A 25,838-nucleotide genomic window follows, 5' to 3' on the forward strand; every position below is an offset into this window, starting at 1 on the left:
AACACCTTTAGCCCTTTAGCCAACTTCCACCTTTACCTTGAATTTCATACTATTATTCTCCTAATTTGAAAGCAAATCAAGATGATATTTCAATTATCTTTTATCATTAGGTTTAAGAATCTAACCAAATTCAATTTCCCAATAGGAGGGGTGCGAGAAAGAATGAAAGGTAAAAAAACAACAAAAAAAAAAGTGAAATTAAAGAATGAACAATATATTTACTCGAGTCGAGTCTGACAGTTGACGATAGCAAGGGTGTGAGAAAGAATAAAAGGTAAAAAAAAATTTTTTTGTTGAAATTAAAGAATGAACAATATATTTATTTACTCATGGCAAAAGAAATTTACATTATCTACTATTTTTTTCCATCTTCAAAATGAACCCCCCTAATATGATGATCTTTTTCTCTTTGGCCTAAAAAGAAAACTACACTAGTAACTTTTCCTTTTTCCCTCTCATTCTATATATTGATGATTGATCAAGAAGACAAGTTAACATGCACTGTGGCATTCATGTTAGAGTTACATGCAGGGCAAGTATGGAGGAGGGTGGACCCACAAACTGTACACAGGCACAGATGCCTACATGGCAACAGCAACACACACGATTCCCTCTCCCCACACATCTTACACATCCTGCTGCTGCTGCTGTTGTTGTTCTTGTTACTGCTCACGTTAGCCTCCTTATCCTCTGCCTCAACTGCTATCCTACCGCACATCCCGCCTGCTAAAATGCGCCGCTCCGCCGAAGTCTCCTCCTCCGCCTCCCTTTCATTCCCGTGATCGCTGCTCCCGCAGCACGACTCGGCGTCATCCTCAACAGCTACACCAGCTCCTCCGCCTCTTCCGCCGGCCGAGAGGCGCTCGTCGCTAACGTGCGCCAGGACTTGTTCCAGGTTGGTGCGTAGCGAGTTGGCCGTGGCCTCATTTGTTTGTGCCAAATCTCTCCATAACTGATTCTCCACGTAAAGGCTCTTAACTCTTTCTTGAAGCGCCAAATTCAATTTCCCCATCCTCTGAATCTGCTCGTCCTTTTCCTTCATTTTCTTCACCACCCCTTCACCAATTGCCGCCATTAATATTCTCGCATGTTGCTTCTGTCTCTCTTCCAATTCCAACCTGATTTTCTTCGTCTGCAAATCATAAAAAACCCAAGCGAGCAAACATTTTTTATTAAAAAAAAATCCCCAGACCTTAATTCCACAAAGATGAATCTTCCAAAAAAAAGGAAGAAAAAAAAATTCTAAACACATAATATGAACACTTACATGTTGAGAAATGACGGAATCGATATCCAATTGATGTTGATTGATGAAGGGCAAAATCTGCTCTCCAAAGAAGGATGGAAATTGAGCTACAACATCATTGCTATTATTTTTCTGCTGGGAGGTAACGAAGAAATTCGCCGGGACATTGTTAAACTGGTCGAGTGAATCTCTAGGGCGCTTCCTTGGGGCTGGCATGTTATAGGTGAGTCCACTATCGGTATTCATTGATGTTTTTGGCTGGACAGAATCACAAGCCAGAGTTGGATGATGCAAAGGCAGGAGACCTTCCGCAATTGCCGGAATCAAAGGGACTCCGGAGCCTGTGCCCATCTGATGAACATTGTTGTATGCCAAGGTGTTAGTGTTTCCCTGATTGGAAAATGCAAAATCCCTGCAAAAAAAATCAAGGAAGAAAATTTTCAACATTTCACTCAAATTTATGGGAAGAAAAAAGCAAGAGAGCCCAGAAAAAGATAAGTACCTGTTCGGATTCATGAGCTGTGGAGGAAGAAGATTGAGATGACTTGCATCAACTGCCATGAAAAGAGCGTTGGGGGAGATTTATTCTTTGCTTCTTGTGAGATTGGATTTGCCTTGTATTCTTGAAGGTTTTTGTTGGGGAGGAAAAAACAGAGAGAAATGAAGAGAGGAAAGGAGAGAAGAGTATGCAACGCAAGAGAGGTGGCGACTACTGAGGAATGGAATGGATTTGGTTTATATTTAAGCCTTTGGGATTTTTTTTTTCTTTTTTTTTTTTTGGAGGAAAAAGGAAAAGGTAAGAGAGAGAAAGAGAAATGGAAAAGTCAATGAATTCTAGAGAGAGGAAGACTGGACGACTGGACGACTGAAGAGTGAGAACTTCAATGTGAATATTTAATGAGAAATGTGCTTTGATATCCGTGAATTGAAAGGATAGCTGATTTTATGGTTTAAAGTAATAAATGGAGGCAGAGAAATTTCCAAACCAGAAAATAAATGAAAATGGATTCGGATATGTCATTAAACACTCTCGTTGGGATATATTTCTTCAGGTGTTATATTTTTTGAAACATCAAATCAATAATTATGGAAAGTAAATAACTATGAGAAAGAGCAAGTAAAATTAAATAAAAAATATATATAAATGTAAGTGTGAATAATTATTATTAGTAGGTGCGTGTATATATATATATATATATATAGTAATTTAGATAAATTTTATAAAAGTTTTTCTAATATGTGTCCATAGTGCACTTTTAATACACCTAGCGTTTACCTAATCTAACACGTATTAATAATTATTACTTTCTTTCATATTTATATATTTTTTCTTATGTAATCTTACCTGTCTTTTGTTATATTTATTTACTTTCTCTTGTATTTATATATTTTTTCTTATATAATGTCCCTTATATTTATTTACTTTTCATAATATTTATATATTTTTTCTATTTAATCTTACCTACCCTCTCTTGTAGTATTTATTTATTTTTCTTAATTAATTTTATATTTTAAAAAAATACGACACCTAAAATTATATTTTAACCAGTACTTACAGGACATCTATTAGACTGATCCATTTCATAAGCGTTACTGTACATACGGTAACTTGGATGAATTTTAGATTATACATGTCAGAAAAATCCAAGAAAATAATACAAGAATCTTGGATATGCATTAAAATTTTTTTGTCCATTCTTTTCCCAACTCCCCAAACAAGACGTATATCGATATGTATCCCGTCCAGCCACCCAATTCTACGGAGTGTGTGAAACTTGCGGGATGACGTGTGTACGTGGCTGTGAGTTTCGATGCCGTAACTGACATTTCGGGCCTCTGCCACGTTTTCATCGTCCAGTAACAGACGCCACGTCAGCAATCATGTTAACATTTGAGTCCCGCTGCCACTCAGATGGGGTCCTCGATGTTGTGGGACCCATGTGTCGCACGTGTATGGTTGTCCAGATCTGGACAAAATCCCTTTTCCTATTGCTAACTGTTCCCCCGGAAAATATGAAAAAAGAAAGGTTGAAAGGATCCTTATATTCTGTGCGAAGAGCCAAAGTGGGTGCAAAGGGTAGGGGAGGGGGGGAAAAAAAAAAGAGAAGATAAAAGCTAGGTTCAGTTTTCTCTTATTTTTTTGGCAAAAAATCAGAATATATGCAATCCGTTGACTCTCTTTTTTTTTTTAAAGTGCATGTATCGTGCTTGAAACAGATGTAATCGACTGATGTTTATTAAATCTGATCGTAGAAAAACATTTCGGAGAACAATCGGAATCGCCTAAGGTTACTTTTGAATATATTCTACATTTTAGCCTTTTATTAAAAACTAAATAAAATATCAAGAAAATTGATTATACAAAATAGTGAAAAAAAAAACAAAATAAGAAATTTTGCAGAGATTGTCCGTTGGCACGTTGGGTGGGGCCGGGGGATTTTGTATCCGTTTCATGTGCGGTTTCCCAGTTCTGGTACGCTGTCCCCATTTCCTGAAATAAGTCCATACGGTAATGGGGGATTATTATGGGATGATAGACAGCATGTGTGTGTGGGTGTCTAAACTAGTGTACGGACAAAATTGGATGAGGTGTGATCTTGTGGTGGGATGGTGCACCATAACAGCAAGTTTCGAACCAACAATACAAATATACAATTATACAACAACAACAATAACAACACCATCTCGCCTCGTGGCCTAGCTAGGATTTGATTTTAATCTCAATTAAAATACTTTAACTCGAATTGTTAATCGACTCGGCCGAATAATATCCGGTTATTTTGGTTTAATTGGTTATAAGTCAATATGTTTTTCAGTTATTTTGTATGTTAAGAGCCTGGTTAATGCTACTTGTTGAGACGGAATTGATCAAATGTCAGGATTATTAATTTAGAAAATCATTTAAATATATCGAGTACATTAAATGTAAGCGTGTGTAGATTTATACGGTAAATTAGGCATATTAACGCGTGTCCATTAGGACTGAATGGAAAAATTGATAGCCTGCAAGTTTACATATATATATATATGTATATACTTTGAATTCGAGAACATTAAACTTGAATGTACTCGTTAAGTAATTATTGGTTAAATGATTGTCAAAGAGCTATATGATCAGAGAATTAAAAAAAAAAAGATAAAATTTCAGTTATCCATTATTTCATGCTGATTTTTTTTTTCTTTTTACAATTTTTAACCGGTTCAATTAGTTTTGGCTCATATCTTGGCTAGCCAATATCTCATAAAAAACCGATAGACCGGACTATTTTGGATTTCAATATGATTACATATTATTGCTTTCAATTGATTTTAGAAACGGACGAGGTTAAAGCAAGTTCTTCCACCTTTTTTTTTCTTTTCCAAAATTGTTCGTTTTAACTTTTAAGCAAATTTGATATTCTTTTATATAGTAGACATTTGTTTTTCATTTTCCTTTTTTTTTTTTTGTATATGTGTTCAATCACTTGAGAGTCTATATTAAAACGTTTCTTTTCTTAATATCACGACATTACTTAGCCTTGTTATCCTTCAAAGTTAATTCTACCCGTATTAATTGATGAGCTTTGTTCCTCCATCACTTTTCATTTTATCTCCGAAGTGAAATACATTATTATCTTAAGATGTTTTATCACAGGCATATTAGTACTAGCTAGTGAAAATAGTGCATAAATTTAAATGGCAATCTTGAGTTTCAAATTTCTTTTTTTTTTTTAAAAAAAAAGAGTTAAAATTCATGAAGTACAAAATTGACCAAGTTATTATTAATTGTCTGTGCCATGGTACAAAATTTGACCAAGTTATTAGTTGTCTGTGTCATGGAGTTAGCCAATAACTGACTCAAAACTTGCAAGAATTCTTAACCAACATTTTCACGTATACAATAAGCTTAAAGATCCTTCCTTAAGATATTCCAAATTTGAAAAACTTACACGTCTTAATCCAAAAATCATCCTGAGATTAAGCAATCAATCAAATGCCTTAAGACTAGTAGCAATATTTAGATTTCAAGAATCAAGATTAGTTGGACCTATTGACAAATGCAAGGTGGGAACTAGCTAGGAAGGTATTAGTTGCACGAGGAGTTTTGTTTTCCTAAACCTAAACCTCTGTTTTCACAAGTTTCTAATTCATGCACCTAACAAGTTCTCACTTTGGACTGCGTCCCATGCAAGTTGTTTAATAACCATTTTCAATTTCAAACTTCAAGAATAATAATAAAGATTTCTTAACATATCCAAATTCATGATGGTCAATATCAGCTTTGGTTGACATCAAATAAAGATAAACTTATGGTATTTGACCAGCCCAAAAAACAAAGAAGATAATTCATAATCAATATTCTTGAACAACCCGTGACATATATGATGAAAGGCATCATGATTGGTACCAAGTCATATCAATATTATAAAGCATGGAAAAGGAAAATGAAGGGGGAAAAAAAAGAGTCTCCAATTGTGACTTGAAGCCATCTTGAAAGCTTTGGCGGTCCAATATGTTGGTCCTCCAATAAGTTTCTCCTGTCAACAGATTTTAGAATTGATCCTTGACTGAGCAACCAAAAAATGGAAAGAAGGAGAAGGAAGGAAGAAAGAAATTTATGATAATGCACATTTCTCTTTCGTGGTCTTCTGTCACCATTTCCCAACCTGTACCTAACTTTTTTTTTTGATATTCATTACCCAATTCTAACCTAAAATTGAAAAGTCAGAGTGATCATTTGTAGGTGAGAGAATGATATCAATGATCTCAACTAAAAATGACAGGAATCATAATCATGGTATGGCATCCATTCCTAACAAATTAAAGTATTAGAATGCGGTGGATTTGGGATAAGAGGACTAAACAATATCGGATCGATATCGTCATTAAGCTAGCTCTAATTAATCTGATCATATTAATGTAGGCTTAAAGTGTGGAGAATGTATTGGAATATTTGACCAAGAAAAACTATAGAAACTCTCAGAGATTTATTATACTTGGTTTTAAAGCTTCTAAATTCTAATTTACTAACATCAGCCAACTTATATGTTTAACTGGGGAGATGTAAAAGGATCGATCATATGAGGCTTGATCAACTATGCTACAATTCAAGAATACTTTTGTTAATTTGCTCTTTTCTACACATTTGATTTTCGCTTGATCCAAGCTCATTATATCTTGAAAAGTTTTTATGTATTTTATACTATTTGCCTGCCCTCAAAATTTTTTTTAAAAAAAAAAAATTTATGTTGATTAATTTCTGGTTGCGTCCCTTGTTAATTGCTGTCTGCTTAAGTTTTATAATTATACCACCATAATGGGAAAGATGCCAAACGTCATTGTTAGAAAACGGACCAATCAAGGCGGAATTATAGTGATTTGTTTGAAATAATCAGGAGGCATTTCTGGTTGTAATATATGTAGCCGTTAGTTGGTATCTGAGCAGAATTTATTCCATTTTAAAAGAAATATTATAGAACTATATATAATCTTGACTTGGTGGGCAATTTTATGAAATTTTTTTTTGTTGGAAAATGAAACTTCAATGTCTTACTTGATCAAGCAATACTTTCGTATACACGTCAAGAACTAAAACGCTTCAAGACTTTTCTTATTTTAATTGAGCACGGATTTTAATTGAAAATTGGGCCTTCAAACTTCTGGAAGCAAATTTTACATACTCTGAGTTTGACAACAATAGTTTTTCAAAACCAAGTAAAATAATTTACTTCTGGAAGAAAATTTTACATACTTTGAGTTTGACAATTAATAGTTTTTCAAAACCAAATAAAATAATTTCGTTTATCTCTTTATCAGTCTCTTTCTTCTAGTCTTCTCTATTATTAGCTTGTCTTGGTGCCATGCCATCTCTCTTTCCTGGTCTTCCTCTACGTCACCTCTATATCCTTTAAGCTTTTGAAGATAATCAAAGTAATTTTGGTACACGATTAGGATAGTAAACAAATGGGATAATGTCAATACACACTCTTGAACAATTTTCAATTTATAGTTTGCCTTCTAGACTATTAATTTTAGCTCTTTATTATCTCATGCGATCATTTTAATATGGCATATTCATCAAATTAGTTAAAAATCAGAAAGAATTTCTAACTATTGTTGAATCAAAAAACTTTAGTACCCTTAAAATGCTACAACTAATAGTTTAGGTTTTTTTTTTTTTGTTGTAGTGATAATATTCGTACAACCTAATCTATCTTTTTTAGAGGGAAGTTCGTATAACCTAATATATCTTATTCTAGACAGAGAGAGAGTCTAAAGAAACTGTATAAAGGACTAGCAGGTATACAGTTCTGATTAGATTAAAAGAATTCTTTAGCATTCAAACTCCCGACCTACAGCCTAAAAATGGTCCCTTTTTCATGGTTATTGAGTTTAGGATGTATTTTGTGAATTGGTGATAGTTTAAGGGTCCAAATTGTAGCTAGATTCTAAACAAAATGACAAGCACATGCATGAATTTAATTTGACACTTCTCATATAGATACATTTCAGCAGTACCCATCTACTGCCGCTTGTGAAGAATTTAATTTGGTCCCTCATCTTTGCATGATTGGACTTTTTCTGAAATCGTGCAAATACTTTCCTGCCAGAAACAATAATGTAGTGGTACTCCTCCTTTTCCTTGAAACTTCAAGCATACAACAGCATGCTTTATCACGGCATCTTTTCTCGTCTTGATTGCATTCAAAGAGAATCAATTCAACTTCATGCTGTCCCCTTTCCAAGCAAGTAGCCATATGTAATGAGAAAAAAATTAATGCTTCCAAGATGCCATCTTTCTTTGAATTGGGTGCATTCCTTCGTCCGCACACTCGAGTCTTCGAGTGCCTACTTTCCTTTGTCAAAAAAAATGCTATATGGTTTCTAGTTTCAGACAAATTTATCCACAGGTCCCAATTGGGGGGGCCATATTTTGTATGTTTGTTGTATTCATTGAATACATAAACCGTGATTATGCTACCGATGTGTGTCAGACGCTGCAAAATCGAAAAGGGGTTGGAATTTAATGTGACAATCTTTCTTGCTTCTAACTAAATCTTTGCTCAACTTTACGAATTTGATGGAGTGATAATGACAAAAGAAAGATGCTGAATATTTGTGAAATTTGTCAACATTGATACTATGCCGACGGCAGTCCAATCTTTAAATAAGTTATACATCCATAGTTGGTTTGGTATTGGTTCAAGGATGTCGGTTCAAACTAAAATTATTGCTTTGAAAAGTGAAAGAAACCTTTTTTTGTGGTAATAAAATCAACTTCAAAATGATCTTGATTCAACATTTAAAAAATACAAAGAATCTAATAACCAACTTCAAGGCTAACAATACGATAAAAATTATGAAAAATTTGCTAGAACATTAGAGTGATATAAACCTATGTTTGGATGACCTTTTTTGGGAAGTTGGTTGAAAAAACTATCAATATGTTCACCAATTACCTTTTTTCATTACAAACGCACATTTTTATCCAAAAAAAATGTTTATCTAAAACTGGCATCCAAATGGAGCACTGAGATTATTAATGCATTACGTGATTTATCACCAAATGTAGCCAAGCTTGAGGTGCTTGCGGGACCATAATGTTTCCAGTTTTTACCATTCACTTATGGGGGAAGGGATGGATTAGATTGGGTGATTCGAGAGGAGCGAGCGCAATTGAGAGATTCTGAATTCAAACTCTCCTACATATATTATTAAGAAAAAAAAAAACACCATTCACATACGGATAAACACAGACACACACAAATATTATACCATTCCCCACCCTTTTCCTCTCTTAACTTTTATTGTTAGGTCACAGCTTCATGATATCTTTCATATGTGCTTATAGCTTGGTGAGTCTAGAGATCACAAAAATGGGTAAATGGTTTGTCAATGGAATCATAAAAGCAACATATACAGCAAAGAAATAAGTACAAGAAACTGAATATATCTGTTTAATTAGTTGCTTTCTTGTGTGATCAATGTATCTTCCTCATATCACTATATCTTAAAGGAAGATATTTAATCACGGTAGCTTACAAAGATCATTAAATTAAGCACATGCTTAAGATTGATGCTAAAATAATCCAACACAATTTGCTCCGGTCACCTTTCGCAAGACAATTTGCTGTTTTTAGCTGTAGGAAAGCACTATTAATTCCACGAAAGACAAACTTCGAAGCCGTAGGCATTTAGGAAATAAAGCATTTGGGATTTGGTATATCTCACAATCGTAGGAAAAAAGCTGTCTTAAAAACCCGTAGAGCAAAAGTTTCGAATTCTTTGTCTTTAATGAGATACTAATCCTTAATTTTCTACAGTTTATAGAAATTTAATTAATGCGTGATAAATTTGCCTAGCTGCCTAATACTTTAAGCTAAATCAACAACATTATATGTGCAAGCTCAAGGCTGGATGAAAATAGCCTTTCTTTTTTGTTTTTTGGCACCAAAATATAACATCGAACCATAGTCTATCTTGATTCATTTAAGTATTCAATTATAATTATTGAGGATGTAAAGTGTAGCACATAATTGACTGCAGTATTTGTAGAGATTGTTATGCAATTAAACCAATGATTGAATAGCAAATAAACACAAATCAACTCCACAAAAGATCCTCACAAAACCATCAAATTTCGTTTAATCCAAGCTGCTAGCAATAGGAAAAAGACAGGAAGCTCATAATGCCTTGTTTGGAAAGGCAGTTTTATCCAAAAAAATTTCTACGTTTCTTGTGAACATATTTCCTAATTACTTTTTTTTACCTCACATATATTAAATCGTTACAGTATATTTTTCTACAAAAACTTTAAAAAATAACAATCCAAATTATTTTTTCTTTTGGCTTTTCCATGAGCCCACAACTTTTTCACTTGTTTTTTTTTGGGGTAATAATTTTTTCACTTAGTTACTATATACCACGAAGTGAAGAAAACTTTATTCATCTACTCGGTTTTGAAGTCATTGACTGAATAACCAAGAAAAATAACAAAAAGAAGGTTCACAAAAATCTCAAGAAACAGATACAGTAGTGCTTCGAAGAAGAACAAGGGAAAAAATTATTTTAATATCCTGCAAGGATGATTTAGTTTCTGAACTAAATTTAAGCTTTGTGTCATGTCCTCTTGAAAGATGATAGTTATATATGGACAAAAACTATAGTCAAATTTGCTTCAATGTGTTAAATGTTGCATATATCTGAATTCATCCATCAATGCATAATTCTGAATGAGAAGTATAAGAAATTCTGCAATGAAACTAAAAGCTGGAAGGAGAAAGAAAGTATATGAAACGTAATGTTATGTTATTGGACCTCAAAGAAGAAGAGTTTTGCAATGCCTTCTTAGTTAAAATGGATCCTTTAATAAAGCTGTTGGCCTTTTGCTCAAAATAAAAAGCAACTTTAAGAAGTCCTCTATCTCGAGTGGGCCTTGATTTTTGATTCAGTTGTTCGTGTTAGATCACATTGGAGTTCTGGAAATTGTGAATACGATCTTTTGTTATTCAAACTACTATTGCTGTTTATGTAAGTTCAATTCAAACTACTACTGGTTTCAGGCTATGAGTACTTGTTTTCTGTAATCTTACTACGTAACCGCATTATGTTAGTAAAGTTTATATTTTGTATGAACAAAATGGAAATTGAGAAATGTAGTATTGATTGATTGTTAGATTGAAGTCTAGGGATTAGAAGTTTTTGGTTATAATTTTCTTGCCCTGTCTCCGTTTTTTAAATTTCATCATTCTCCTGTTAAAAAAAGTATTGATTGATTGTTCAATTTGAAATATATGCTTGTAATTTGTTATAAATTTAGATTATTGTTAATCTTTCTATATTATTGTCATTGTATCTTCTAATATTCAGTATGATACCAGAGATGTACTTTTAATTTTAGTTTGGATCATGCAATCATGAAACGTTGAACTCCTAAATTGGTGCAAAGGCATCATTTTTGGGGCTAGACCTCATTTACGTTCCATCCTTGTCATATACAATACCCTTCATGAACTATTGACCTGTGTATATCATCTAAAAGTCAATTATCTCAAATTCTGTAGTATCATTCATCCTACGTACATGATGATCCTGCAAACTTCACGAAGATCTCAAGTATGAGAATGGATTTTAAAAACTATGCCTTATATGCGCCACAATCAACGTAAATATGATAAGATCATATGTGGGGAAAAAAATAATGAATGTCGGTCGACAAAGGTTGATCTAATAATGTTAGATTAATAGGAATTGAACTAAAATAATTTTAATTTCTATGGTGTCAAACTTTGTCATTTGCCTGCAAAACCAAGATTTTATTGGGACAAGGTTAACTTTTTTGGTAGAAATCTAATTACATTTACTCATTTTGGATGCATCACTTCCTTATTTGATTTTATTGATTTGGTTCGACGGGTACTTGTTTGGCACTTATTAAAATGTATTTCAGGCGTTAGAATTTTGAAAATATAAAATTAATTAAGAAATGTGTATAAATGCAAAAGAGAATAATAATTATTAGTGTCGTTGTGTATGTGTGTGTATATATATACACACATGCATTAAAACATGCATACTTATACATATGCGCACGCACATAGATGGTATGTTAGATGGAATTTAAACGTGCTGATGAGTGTCCAATAGGTATCGATTAAAGAAAAATAAAACTTATAAGCTATCAAGATCAATTAATTTGGCATCATTTGAATTAATTGATGGCTAAAGCAATTCATTGAATAACTTTGCACGAATAAAGCGATCCATTGAATCCTTTTAATGCAGGTGTCCAGATGCATCCGCGTGCTAGTTGAAATTAACGTCAGGTGCTTCCTTCTACAATCCTTTATCTTTTGGACAAAAGAGGAAAATATCTTCCTTCCTCCACAAAAAGTTAAAAGGGAAAGGAAAAAAACACACACTTCCTTCCACGAGAAAATGGGCAATGATTAAAACAAGAAATTTTATTAAGTGACATTAGAAAAAATTTTCAGATGGGCAGCAGCTCCTGAAAATTGTGCAAAGGATAATGTCAGGATTAATATTTGAGGTCCCAAGGCCAGCTCTTTGTCAAGCAACTTGTCATATGGTTCGCAAATTCCGTCTCAGTTGTGCTGGCTACGCACGCAACGTGTAATTACCATAGTGATTCAATTGAACAAGATAGTACTTTTTATCCTTATTTGTTTAGATTTGATTAATAATTTTGTTCAATTATTAAGTACAAATGATGACAACGTCCAAATCGTACTGGATCCATTTGTCCCTTGGTTTTTGAGTATCTTCCAGATGTACCATGGTCAGCCTTATTTATGAAATCAAGAATCTGCCAAAAAACCAAAATAAGTGATACATCACAATGCATCTTTTTCTTGCTTTATCTTTCCCTTTCTTCTTCATTAAGCATATGAACTTTGACATCTAGCAGCAAGATGCAGCCGAAATGTTCTGTCACGAACAGTAGTCATTCACATACATGCATATAAACATGTAAAAAGTTGACAAAACAACCAGCAATCCCCAGTAAAAAAAGAAGTACTAGTTCTGGATGATGTCTGCACAGACATTCAATTGGAACCGAACTGATGGCGATTGAGCCTTGTCGTCTCCTGCGATTTTTTTCTCTTTTGGGGGCTATTATTGAACAAATACGGCACCATCAATATTTGTGATCAATAATATAAGAAAGAATTCAGTGAGGTCATAGTCAGGCTCTTCAACCACGTTGTGACTTGCATCATGGGACCAACTTTTTAGTTTGAGGTCTATCACCTATTCATGATGCTTTTGGAATAACCACTGTGTGTGTTGTGCGTGTTTTTCTTTCTCCTTTTTTATTTTTTTATTTTTAAGTTTTTCTTGGTGGGGTTTTCGAGGTATAGTAGTGTGTACATGCCAAGTTTTGAATGATTCCAATTCTTTTTTTCTTTTGCTGACAAAGAACAAATATTTGAGTCTCTTCAATTGAAACTTGAGGAACAATTCAAAAGAGAAAAATGGTCCCTTCATTGGACAAAGAAACCCTACTGGCGCAGAATACTTTGTTCTCTCCTCCAAGCATGCTTGTATTGTATGTGTGATTTGTCTTGCTTTTCATTGTTTAAAGCCAAACCAAGTGCTTGGGGCATCCCATTTACCAAAGGGTAGAAATTAGAATGGGGGGACACTAAATCAATCATTTCTTTAAGTAATAGTGACAAGCCTCATCTCATATGGCCTCTTCCAACTCTTTGAAAGAGCCTTCAATTCCCTCTCATCTTCCACACACACACACATATATATATACACACACACATGTATTTACACACACACACACATATTATTTTAATGGTTAAGCTAATAAGCTGTGTTTATAGTTTTTATAATTATGTCCTATTCCCTTATGCATTTATCTGGTCAGACATTCTAATTTCCAAAAGGGAATATTGCCCAAAATTACCATAAATTTTTGCTACGTGTACGCGTGTTGAGATATTGTCAAGCAAGCACAATGCTGAGCGTGAAAAAACAGCTAAATATCACACAAATTGACAAGAACATTCAACATGAATATGAAAGTGATTACTTACCAAGAACACAGAAAAGAGGGAAAGGAATTTGAAAGTGATTTGGCTGATAAATACCAATTAACAAAAACCAATAGGGGTAGAACGTCATGGATGATGAACAATTGAGTATTCTGTTACAAAAAAAAAAAAAAAAAAAATTGACATAAATTTTTCAGTGGCTTTTTTAATTTTCCTTAATTTGGTTGGTTGTCAACTTTGGTATACACAATCGTTCACGCCTTTCATTCACTACAATAATACTAGAATGATCCAACAAGAAATGCTAATTGCTCTTTTCCTTATTCAGTGATTTTTCTCATGGACCACCATATGTAATAGAAGTCTTCTATAAGTAGATAGAGTTTCATTTGATAATTCTTTACGTAATTCTCTAAATGGGAGGTAGGAATTCTTACTTTTGCACAATTATTTGACTGGATTCTTGATGCCTGAGGAAAAATTCAGCACGCTTTCATCAGTCTTTAATTGTGCATTTGCTAGAGTTATTTTGGTTGGATACATGCTATTCATTCATGAATTGATTTTCACCATGTAATTTTTTTTTTGCACACAATTCAGTCCGAAAATGATAATAATATATAGTAATAAACGTTTTCTTATATCGATAATACCTTCACTATTTTGCTGTTTTAACACTTAATTTTATTCTTCTTATTATTTTCTACCATTAATTTGTGTTTGAAAATTATTGCAAGATGAGCAATGTTTCTCAGTTTTGAAAAATCCATGAACACAAGCTGTTTACGTGCATGAGATGACATAGCAATTTGAATTTTGTCTTATATACGTGCAAATACCATATGGTTTACCAGAAACCAAAATTTCCACTTACTTGTCACCAGTATTCTATCTCGATCACTTCCCTATTCTTGATACATTACCTACATATAAAAAGTCGAAAATCATATCCAAATCACTTTCCTCAAATGCCAAATGGATTATTATCACAACTGACAAAGTTTAGATATGATTCAAGAAATTAAAAGTCCAAGTTTCTAATGACTTGGACACTAAAGAAAGGACCTAATTGATTGTGATTGGACCCATCATTTCCAACATGAAAAAAAAAAAACTTTATCTATTAGTGGCTGCTAGATCAACACGAATATACTTCTTGTTAGTAAATATTGATTAAGGCCCACAAATGAAGATATAAACAAAAGCTAAAATGTAATTTGATGTGATCAGTTGATAGCTACCCCACCTCCAAAACAAAAAAAAAAAAAAAACCAAAAGAGAGAGAGAGAGAGATGAAGACAATTGTAAGGTTCCTAAGTCATTTTCACTGACGATAATGGATGCTAATAGACGAGTGATTGAAAAAAATTGTTTGATTGAGGCCACCCTTTTTGACTGAGCACGGAGGAATTCATCATTTTTCCTTCAACAAATGTTCAAGTGAGAATGCGAAAGGGTAATTAAATCTGTTCACTCAATGGCCGGCAAGTTAATAAGTTAATGCCCCTTCACGATTTTGTTATGTTTCCACAAGAGTTGAAATTGCCTACTTTGATCTGAAATAAACAATTGGCTATGATAAAACTGATAAGGCTGGTGGGGTCTGTCAAGAAATGTTTTCGAGCATCCAAACTTGTGATGGAAAGTGAAGGAAAACAAAGTCTAAGAAAAGATAGATTCCTTTTCACGGAAGGAACTATCGTGCGGGAAAAAGATGCCCTTGTCCACAAGAATCACAATTAAGAAAAGGCTCAGAAACTTCTCAACATCTACCCATGACATTGAAGAGACACTAAATCGATCACTATCTTGCTGTTAAGTCATTTTTCTTGTGATACTGAATTGCTTGTCAATTGTTGAAATGTGACATGGATAATTACGTTGATCCTCCAATGGGGGTTTTGTTAAAATTGCCAAGATCTTTAATTTAACTTAATTCTTAAAGAGGAGTCTTTTGGCTGATTTTTCAGCTCTTCTACCTCATAGTATACCTTATAAATTATTTCATCATCATATGGTGGTTGCTGTGAGGGGAGGAAGGGTACAGGAGGAGTGAGTGTAAATGGGAGGTTCCAGATTCAATATTTTCTACTTATATTTAAAAAAAAAAAAAAATATATATATATATATATATATATATATATATATATATATATATATATATATATATGAGGGGGGGGAAAGTAGATTTTTGAAATGAAGTATAATATTTGCCAAATTTAGCATTGTAGAATCACTCCTTAATAGGCGGAGCAGCAAGTCGGGGAGAGATTCTTTATATTTTTCATTAGTCTTCTTGCAACAATTAAGCAACTACAGAATACTCATACGTTATCCTATCTAACTTCCAACTTTTCTTCTATTCCATATTGTCTATCAACTTTCCTGAATCTTTACACACACATAGCTTATGCTCTTGCAACTTGTATGACACAAAACAAGAAGGGAGGTCATTGTACTTTGGAAACTATAGAGAGACAAAATTTTACGCTGTACTGTAAAAAAAATTCATTTGGTAGCTATAGAACAGTATCACTTGCTACGAAAACGTTTAATGAATAGCATAAAAGTTGTAGTTGAGGCAAATATACCATCCGTTCTTATCATAGAAAATGAATATTACAATAGTTCTCTTCTTCCCTTCCAAACAAGCAAAATAAGAAAAAAGAAAGCCAAGGACAAAATTATCCATGGTGGATTTGAGGCCAATGCACCACCAATTCTTGTAAAAACATTGTCTCTCTTAGGAGCCTGAGTTCTCCTGCAATTTTTGAGCAATCCTAAGAAGATACAACAAAAATTCGATGAAAGAGTCAACACATACTATTGGAGCTTAGAGAGGGTAGCATATGTTGAACAAATCATAGGGACACGATTTTCTTTTTCAACAGATAAAGGTACAAATTTCAAGGTTTGCCTCTTTTAGTTTTTTTAGGCAGGTTTTTGGCTCTATTAGTTGTTTGCCCACTGTCTCAATATAAAGCACGCTCATAAATGTCTGTTTCTTTCATGAAGTGACCCTTGATTTTCGGATTTAAAGAAGCAAAATTTCTGCTAATTGTGCTCACTTAGAAAAGAATAGTAACTGCAGTTAGACTCCATCATAACCATATGAAAAAAGCAACAAAAAGACCATGTTAAATGGAAAGAAATGGAAGCCATTTTTCCTCTGGAGATGGATTAGTTAGAAATGTCACAACTGTCAAACATGGTACGAATGGTAAATTACCTTGAACGGCCATAAACTTTCATACAAGCTCAGTATGAAGAGCTTAAACTATCAGAAACTCTTTTTGGCCTGAGACTTTATTAAGCCAATGATTTTAGAACATCAACTGGAAATTTGATATGAAGGTTTTGGAGTTGAATGCAAATTAGCCCCCTTCAAAAAAATGCCAAAAATCGCAATTTTAAAATGCATCAGTGTCTCCTAACAATCTTTCTATTTTTCCCAACAAGGGTGCAATCCCCATCTCTGACCTCGAACAAATGTTGAAATGTACTATGTGTGATGCGCCTAATGGTGTTGAAAGACTATCATGTCATTATATATGTAGCCTAATACCTACATGTCAAACTCCTTAATTGAGGATTATATGTTAAAAGAAAACATTTACTTATAAATAGGTCTTGAATTTGTTAAATATACATACAAAAAAAGAGAAAAGTTTAAAGATCAATCCACATATTCACCAGTCATACATCATCTAAGTTTGGCCTACTAATGATCTAATCATCTCAAATTACTGTTAGTTTAATCGGTATCATATTATTAATTAGGTTCTGTAGTTCTTCAAATAAGTCATTTGCACCTTACATGATTCAATTAAAACTAATTTCATGTCGGACTTGATGTATCTCATTTGGGAGAATTTGGGGCATGGTGTGGAGGAGGGTTGGTGATTGACGTAATTGAAGGTTTCGAAGGGAAAACTAATAATAATGCATTACTGAAGGGGTAAAACATAATTTACCCTAAATTTATCTAGATACCCAAGCTCTCTAAATATTGTCTAGTTTTTAACCAAGCAATGATCAATGTAGAAGATTAAGACATTCACACAAAAATTATGATTGAGATAATATTGTTGGACATAATTTTGGTGCAAATTTTCAAGAAGTCCTGGAAACAGTTTGTTTCAAGAGAATCACCTAAATTTGGAGTATTTTATTATATATCACATCTATTTCTCCGAGTTGTTTATTTAATCTTTTTGATTCCATACTCAAAATAAAGGGAACAAAACAAGAAAGCAAAAAATTTTTTTGGGGGGAATCACATAAGTTTAACTTATTAACGTTGGCTTGAAATTCTTTTAAAACTTGTTTTGGTTGAAAATAGAAACTTATTTTTAAAAGCAATGTGCTGGCCGGTCAGCACAGGCATCATTTTGTAGAATTTTATTTCACTTGATGATCAACAATTTTTGTTTTGATTTACACCCAGCTGATTCCAAAACATTTAGAATAGGCCTAGAACTAAAAGAAATCGTCTAGAAACTGTACCCTCAAGTGCTTTTTTCTCCTACAAGCTAGATACATGTCAAGACAAATAATAATAATGATAATAATAAAGTACAGATCTTCATGTCGCCAATTAATTTTACAGCTATTTTCTTCCCATAAAGCTTCTGCATTACTTTCATTGATCGGTTCCCGGTCGTATTTTAATTTTCCCTTAAGCAGAAATATACAGGTAACATGAGGTGTTTGATCACTTTTAGTTCATAATCTGTAAGCTGAATTGCTTCGGCAATTAAAAGTTTTTTTTATATTAATTGCATTAGTTCATCCGGATGCTAATAACAAAACCCATTCCTCGAACCCAAAATTTCTGACTAAAATACTTGAGCTTAAATTAATTAACTTCTCTTAGTCCCAATAATTTTTTTTTTTAAATATAAGTGGAAAGTCTCGAAACTGAAATCTCTAATTTACGCTCGCTTTCTCTATATCACCCAATCCATCCTTCTCTCGGATCAAGTTAACTATAAACAAGAGAAGAAAAGAAAATTTATATGTAAATTCTTTCTCTTTCTAATAGAGGGATTTTTCTAGAAAGTAATAGTTATATTTAACTAAAAGTTAAAGAGTCATAGTTTAGTACAATCAATTGAAGCCTAGGACAATAAAATGGTGCCCATGACAACATGGAAACCATCTGAATGTGTACGCAAGAGCTTTTCATGGCTTTAAGCTCATTTTCCTTCCATGTCTTTCCATGTTTGGAGAGAAAGTCGTTTTGTTTTTCACTCCATATCCCTTCTTTATTTACACACATCATTCGCTTTTCTTTTTTCGTTCCCGAGCCACCCATCCAAACTAAAAGTGTTAATTCTATTGAGATTCAGTTGAATTAGAAGATTAAATTCGCCCTTGCTTGATTTCTAGCCCTTCTTCACTCTGATTTCCAGTGTTTTCTTGCAGTAGCATGATTTTTATTGAACTCAAAATTTTTTTAATCATGTGCAGATCAGTTATCAGACAAAGGAATTCTAGATATGTGATAACCATGGCCAATTGCTAGTTTAGCATTAATAATGCCGGTAAAGATTTAGATAAATTCAATAGATAAAAAGTATACTACGTGGACCAAATGATTCTGGAAATAAATTGATGTGTTAAAGCAAGTAGGTTTTCTGGAATTCTTCCTGGTGGATATCTTCACATCCTCAAGGCCTTCTATAACAAGACAAAAGGTGAAGCTTGATATGGTTCAGTGCAGCAAGTGCATATTCTATGTTACTCCTCTCATTTGGAGATTCCTTCGAGCAATTCAGCGCCACTTTCATGATGGATGATATACACTCCAACTCTTGTGTAGAGTACTCTTCATTTGACCTTATCAAGTTCACATCCAAAATGTCCATTATTGCATTAGCTATTGATCCGCATACCCAACCCCTCAAGCTCAAATTTCCATCAAACATTTCATCATTTGGCCTTTTTCTTGTAAGCATTTCCATTAACATAATCCCATAACTATAAACATCGCATTTTGTTGATACTAGTCCTTCTGATCCATATTCTACACAAAAAAAAAAAAAAAAGAGAGAGCTTGCCAATATTAGATAATGTGAAAATCAAACTCCAGTGACCTAGGAATTGTTTTTGAATGACATAATAAGAGTGGAGTTTGGATGTTTGTAACTACCTGGAGCAATGTAGCCCAATGTGGCTAGTGTGTTTGTATGTGTGATGGTCTCCTCTTCACTCAACATCTTTGCTATGCCAAAATCGCTTACATGTGCAACCATATCTTGATCCAGCAAAACATTACTAGGCTTCAGATCACAATGAATCACTGGAGTTGTGTAACCATGATGGAGATATTGCAATGCACAAGCAACATCGATCATTATGTTCAGTCGCTGCATGACATCTAAGGAGCAATTTTCAGAATGCAACCATTTCTCCAGACTACCATTAGGCATGAATTCAAGCACTAAGGACTTGAAATCAGGGTTAGAGCAACTGGTAATGACTTTTGTGAGATTTCGATGGCGTAGATTTCTCAATATGTTGCATTCTGCATCAAAGCTCCTGAATGCTCGTTCTAATTGCAAATTAAACACTTTTACTGCCAAAATCTTACCATCATTTAGAATACCCTTGTAAACTGATCCAAAACTTCCCACACCAAGCAAATTTTCTTGACTATACCCATTAGTTGCTTGTAGCAGCTCATAGTATGAGATTCTTGGTTGTTCTATCAATGATGACAAACCTGTTTGGCTTGGAATCTTAGATTTCTTTTTGTATCTATGGAACACAGTTCCTAAGCCAGCGACAATAACCACAGAAAGCATTCCTGGCAAAATGATTGCAATGAGAACCGTCTTTCTTGTCCGTGATTTGCGCCTGGAAATAGTTTGGCATGGTGGCAAATGGAACCTAGGTGCTCCACATAATGCTCTATTAAAGGCAAAGGAATCATAAGTGAAGTTCGTAAAAGGACCTTCAGATGGAATTTCACCTCTTAAATCATTGGAAGAAACATTCAGGTATGTGAGATATGTAAGATTCTCCATTAACTTGGGGATCGAACCTGAGAGATTATTGTGCGACAAGTCTAAATAATCAAGGCTTTGTATGTCAGCAATTGTGGACGGAATTGATCCTTCCAAGTTGTTATTTGCCAAAGAAAGCTGCATCAAATTTTGTAAATCCCCAATTGTACTAGGGATGTTACCCGAGAAGTGATTCAGTGACATGTCTAACCATGTCACAGCCTTTAATTTTCCAATTTCTGGAGCCAAAGATCCATTGAAGAAATTGGATGTCAAGCGAAGTTCCAACAGATCTTTAAGATTCCACAAGCTAATTGGCACACTGGAAGTTATTTTGTTGAAAGACAGATCAATATGCCTGACGGATGTAATGTTGCCGAAACATCCTGGAATTGAACCTGAAACTTCATTCTGGCTTATATTAAAATAGTTCAACATATGCAAGTTGCAGAGATCAGGAGAAAGAGTTCCAGTGATGATGTTGTTGTGGAGATATAAGCCTTGAAGCTTTCCCAATCCTTTCACAGAAGTGGGAATGGATCCAGTCAACTGATTGTTGTCTAGCCTTAATACTGTCAAATTGCTTAAATTGCCAATGCTAACTGGAATGCTTCCCACGATTCCACTGCCAAATGCAAATATTTTTTCAATGGACCTAGAAAGGTTCCCGAGGGAATTTGGAAGGACGCCATTCAATGGATTTCGGTCCAACGAAATCTGTCTTAAGAGCATGCAATTCGCAAGGGAACTAAAAAGGCTCAATTCTTGAGATGAAGATTCACTTGTCAACTTGTTGTTCGATAGCTGTAGAACATTGAGTTGTCTTAAATTGCCAAGAGACTCAGGAATTGAACCAGTGAATTCATTACTAAGAAGGGCTATGATAGTTAGTCTTGAACAATTTGAGATAGACATAGCCACATAGGTATATTTCCACTCAAATAATTCCCAGCAAGATAAAGCCCTTGCAAATTTTTCAACACATGACACATATTTGGCGGAAGACTGCCAAAAAAACTATTGGCTGAAAGTGCCAGAAACTGAATTGTTGAGATGTTGAAAATCCAAGCAGGGATCGGTCCACCTAACTTATTTAATTCCAAGTCAAGGCTCTCCAACTTGGAAAGTTTGCCCATTTCTTGTGGAATGAAACCTGGAAATTTGTAAAAGAACATTAGTCTATTGTTCCAATGTTTCTAAATAATGCTAAGTGAACATTGTCATACCTGTCAAGTTGTTCTCATAAAGATATAGGTTCTGTATCATAGTTAAATTGCCAATCTCTTTTGGTATTTCTCCTACAAAATAGCAAGTTACATGAATCTCTGAATTTAGCATGTCTGACAGACAATTGATTAATGAAAATATGAACTTTTTCTTGACTTACCTATCAAGTGATTGACGCTAATATCTAGACCCTCAAGAATAGTTAAATTCCCAAACTCCTGTGGTATGAAACCAGTGAATCCGTTGCGGGCCAATGACAATTCTCGAAGTGATGAGCATTTACCTATGTTGCTTGGAATCTGACCGTATAGTTGGTTCTTGATTAGGTAAAGGAATTCAATCTTGGGAAGATTGTCGCACAAATTTTCTGGAAGAGTACCGGTTAGGCTATTGTTAGCGAGATGTAGATATTGCAGCTTTGACATGTTGAATATGCTTGCTGGTATGATGCCCACAAGATTGCTGCTTAATACCGAAAAAGTTCTCAAATTGGGAAGACTAGTTTTTTTTTAGGGCAAATTCCACTTTACCCCCCTGTGGTTTAGCGTTTTTTCACATAACCCCCCTATGGTTTCGAAAGTTATACATAACCCCCTTATGGTTTGGATTAAAGTGTCAAAGTAACGGAAATAGTCACTCGTAACGGCGTCACCTAAAATGTCAAAAATACCCTTATGTAAGGTTGAAATTTATGTATTAACCAAGGGGGGGTTATGTGTATGTTTTGAAAATCATAAGGGGGTTATATGGTAAAGTATTAAACCATAGGGGGTTATATGGTAAAATATAAAAATCATAGGGGGTTAATGTGTCATGTATTTATAAGGGTAATTTTGACATTTTTAGAAGTTCCGTTACGAGTGACTATTTCCGTTACTTTGACACTTTAATCCAAACCATGAGGGGGTTATGTATAGCTTTTGAAACCATAGGGGGGTTATGTAAAAAAATGCTAAACCACAGGGGGGTAAAATATAATTTACCCTTTTTTTTTTTGGAATATTACCTGCCAATTTCAACAGATTTCTTTCAATTCAATTAGACTGAAGACTAAAGGCAAATAGGAAAAAAAATCTAGAACTGCATATACTAAGAAATCAAAGAGGGCTTTTTTTTGTACTAACTAGTAATATTATCAATTTATTTAACTCATTATATGATCTATTCTCTTTGGGTTGGATTTTTTAGAAATTTTATTGTGTACATATCATTTAAAACTAATTATGGTTAGGGTGCTTTAGATTGTTATTGAGGTACTTTTAAAGAGGGCCTTGTATTCACCAAAAAAAAAAAAAGACCCAAAAGTAGCGAGCTCGATTGTGACTAGTGATGGAATTTACCAAAAAATGGTGGAAAATGGCAAGCCACCTTCTCCTTCCAGCTCCTTGTAGCCTCCCAAGCCCTTCTGTGCTCATCTAGAGTTGTAAACTAGTCAACCTCAATTCAGTTACTTATGAGTTTGCTTGGTCAAAATTCAAGTTCGAACTCACATTAACGAGTCTTGAGTTTGAGTTGAGTTTCAAGTGGCTTAAATATATCAACGAGTTTGAGTTTGAGCCTTATATACAAAGAGTCTTATATATGAGGATTGATGGTTCGTAAAGTTTAATTGAACTCAATAGAGTTTCAAAAATTAATAAATATATAGAGTTTGAAATGTCTATTTTATCCTTTTTGAAAATTGTATTAAATATTAATTTATATCACTTAAGCTTAATTTGACTCATCTAAGATCTAGTGAACTCAATTAAGCTAATCAAATTGAGATCAAACTCGAGCTCAAGTAACCTAAAATTGAAATGGACTCGAGTTCAAACTCAACTTTTAAGAGTTCTAGGAAAGTCGAACTCGACTCAACTCAATTGCACCTTAGATTGCTCCACCTCTTCCCCCCTCTTCCCAATAGTCCCCCTCCCTAGTAGTGGTAGGATTAAGGGGTTAGTAGGGTTTGTTATTGTTAGAGGGGAGGAGAGAGAAGTGGTGGCAAGTGGCAGGGGAAGATTTGGGATAGGATGACAAGGGAGAAAAATGGTGATATAAGAATAAGGGCTACATATGTGTTTACATGTTGGTGTATTTTTTGGGTGGTTTTTTAAAATTATTTTCTAGCGTTGTTTTTGAGTGTTTTTAGGAGTGTTATCATGTATTAAAAACATGTTTTTATGGAATTGGCAATCCAAAGAGGATTTTATTACTGGGCATTGCTCCAGTGGCCATTATAGGCCTCTTAGAGTAAGTCGAGCATTAGACTGAGAATTCAAATCCTACCTAGTGTTCATAAGGAAAGCATTAAGAAAAACATAATACTTTTCTTTTGGACAAAAAAAAAAGTGTTTCTTTCCCTCTTACCCACTTTCCTTCCGGGCCTCAAATAGCTTAGTTATGTTTTCCCCTTCCACTGCTGTATAGGAATAGGTCAACAGTCTTTTGTCAAAAAAAAAAAAAAGAAAAGTTTCATTACAAGTATTGTCAAAATTGTGATATAAAAATTTAAAATTCTGAAAAAAATGGAAAATTAAAATATTGAGAAACTATAACGTTCCCAAAGAAAAAGAAAAACTTAGCAACTTTGACAGAATTCCAACAAGGGTGAGAATGTTAGCAGGATGGAGGGACTTCAAAATATCGTCCCCGTGTGAAAATTGCATATTTTAAAGCCAAAAAACTGACCTTCCAAGTTGTTCCCGCCCAGATATAGCTCCTCCAGCATTTGTAAGTTCCCAACTTCTCTAGGGATGCGTCCACTAAACTCGTTAGTTGACAGTGATAATACCTGGAGTCTCGAGCATTTGGATATACCGGATAGTATTTGACCATTCAACTTATTTGAAGAAACTAGAAGCCTTTTGAGACTCGGAAGATTGTTGCACATGTCAACAGGAATAATGCCAGACAAGTTGTTCTCTGAAAAATCTATGACTCCCAAACCGGAGATATTGAAGAGAGGAGGAGGGAGGAAGCCAGTAAAAGAGTTGTTTCTTAATGAGAGGTGTTGAAGTTTCTCCAAGAAACCAAACCATGACGGAATTTCTCCCGTGAAATTGTTGTGGCTTAAAGAAATAAATCTGATTCGACGCAAATGAGCCATCCCTTCTGGCAAATGGCCATGAAAGGAATTATTTCCCATGTCAAGAGAAACAAGAAAGGACAGGTTTCCAAGATTGGAAGGGATACTTCCTGCAAGACCCATGTTCGAAATATTTAAGGCTCTTACTCTGTGGTGATGAGTATAGCTGCAAGTGACACCAATCCAGTTACAAACAGATGAAGAAATGGACCAATTTTTGGCTAACATAGAGTAAGGATCTGAAGTTATATGATCTTTCAATTCAAGGAGGGCCATTGTATCAGTGCTGATGTTGGTCTTGGCTAGGGAAAAGCTAGCTAACATAGAAGTGGCCAACAGAAGGGCAGAAATGAAGTAGCAGAAAACTCTCTCCATATTTGCAACCAAGTTGAGAATAGGATCACTTGCAGGAAAATATGGTGGAACTACTTATATTGTGAACTTAAATTCAACTAGTTTATTAGAACATGCACTTTATGCTTGCATGTTAAAGCATGAAATTATTTTATAGTTGACTTAATATTTGTTTCAAAATGCTTTAAAAAAATGTCTTCTAAAACTAGTGAGGATTTAGAATATTTTGATTATTTAAAGTATATATGGTATTTTGAAAGATCCATGTATTTTGACCCATGTATTTTGACATATTCATGCTTAATAATTGAGTGGATTTAACATATCAATAGCCCACTTATGAATAGTTTAGATGATACATTGCATTTGAATTATTGTAAATAGTACCATAAGAACGCTCTCCTCTAGAACTTCTCCGTGGGCTATCT

General features: G+C 34.2%; 2 protein-coding genes across 2 annotated transcripts; both read right to left on the reverse strand.

Annotated features, from left to right (window-relative positions):
• Window positions 1-299: 299 nt before the first annotated feature.
• Window positions 300-1,983, reverse strand: LOC113708915 (E3 ubiquitin-protein ligase BOI). The gene is made up of 3 exons (XM_027231636.2): window positions 1,749-1,983; window positions 1,268-1,658; window positions 300-1,132 (listed from the first exon to the last, which is right to left on the reverse strand). Exons 1-3 carry the CDS (start codon window positions 1,805-1,807, stop codon window positions 479-481), a joined length of 1,104 nt encoding a protein of 367 aa, XP_027087437.1. The 5' UTR covers window positions 1,808-1,983; the 3' UTR covers window positions 300-478.
• Window positions 1,984-19,367: 17,384 nt separating this feature from the next.
• Window positions 19,368-25,431, reverse strand: LOC113708096 (uncharacterized). Its single transcript, XM_072064637.1, has 6 exons — window positions 24,660-25,431; window positions 22,150-22,356; window positions 21,989-22,060; window positions 21,662-21,915; window positions 19,907-21,566; window positions 19,368-19,780 (listed from the first exon to the last, which is right to left on the reverse strand). Exons 1-6 carry the CDS (start codon window positions 25,429-25,431, stop codon window positions 19,425-19,427), a joined length of 3,321 nt encoding a protein of 1,106 aa, XP_071920738.1. The 3' UTR covers window positions 19,368-19,424.
• Window positions 25,432-25,838: the final 407 nt, after the last annotated feature.

This window comes from Coffea arabica, chromosome 9c, assembly GCF_036785885.1.
Source record: "Coffea arabica cultivar ET-39 chromosome 9c, Coffea Arabica ET-39 HiFi, whole genome shotgun sequence".
NCBI classification, from domain to species: Eukaryota; Viridiplantae; Streptophyta; class Magnoliopsida; order Gentianales; family Rubiaceae; genus Coffea; species Coffea arabica.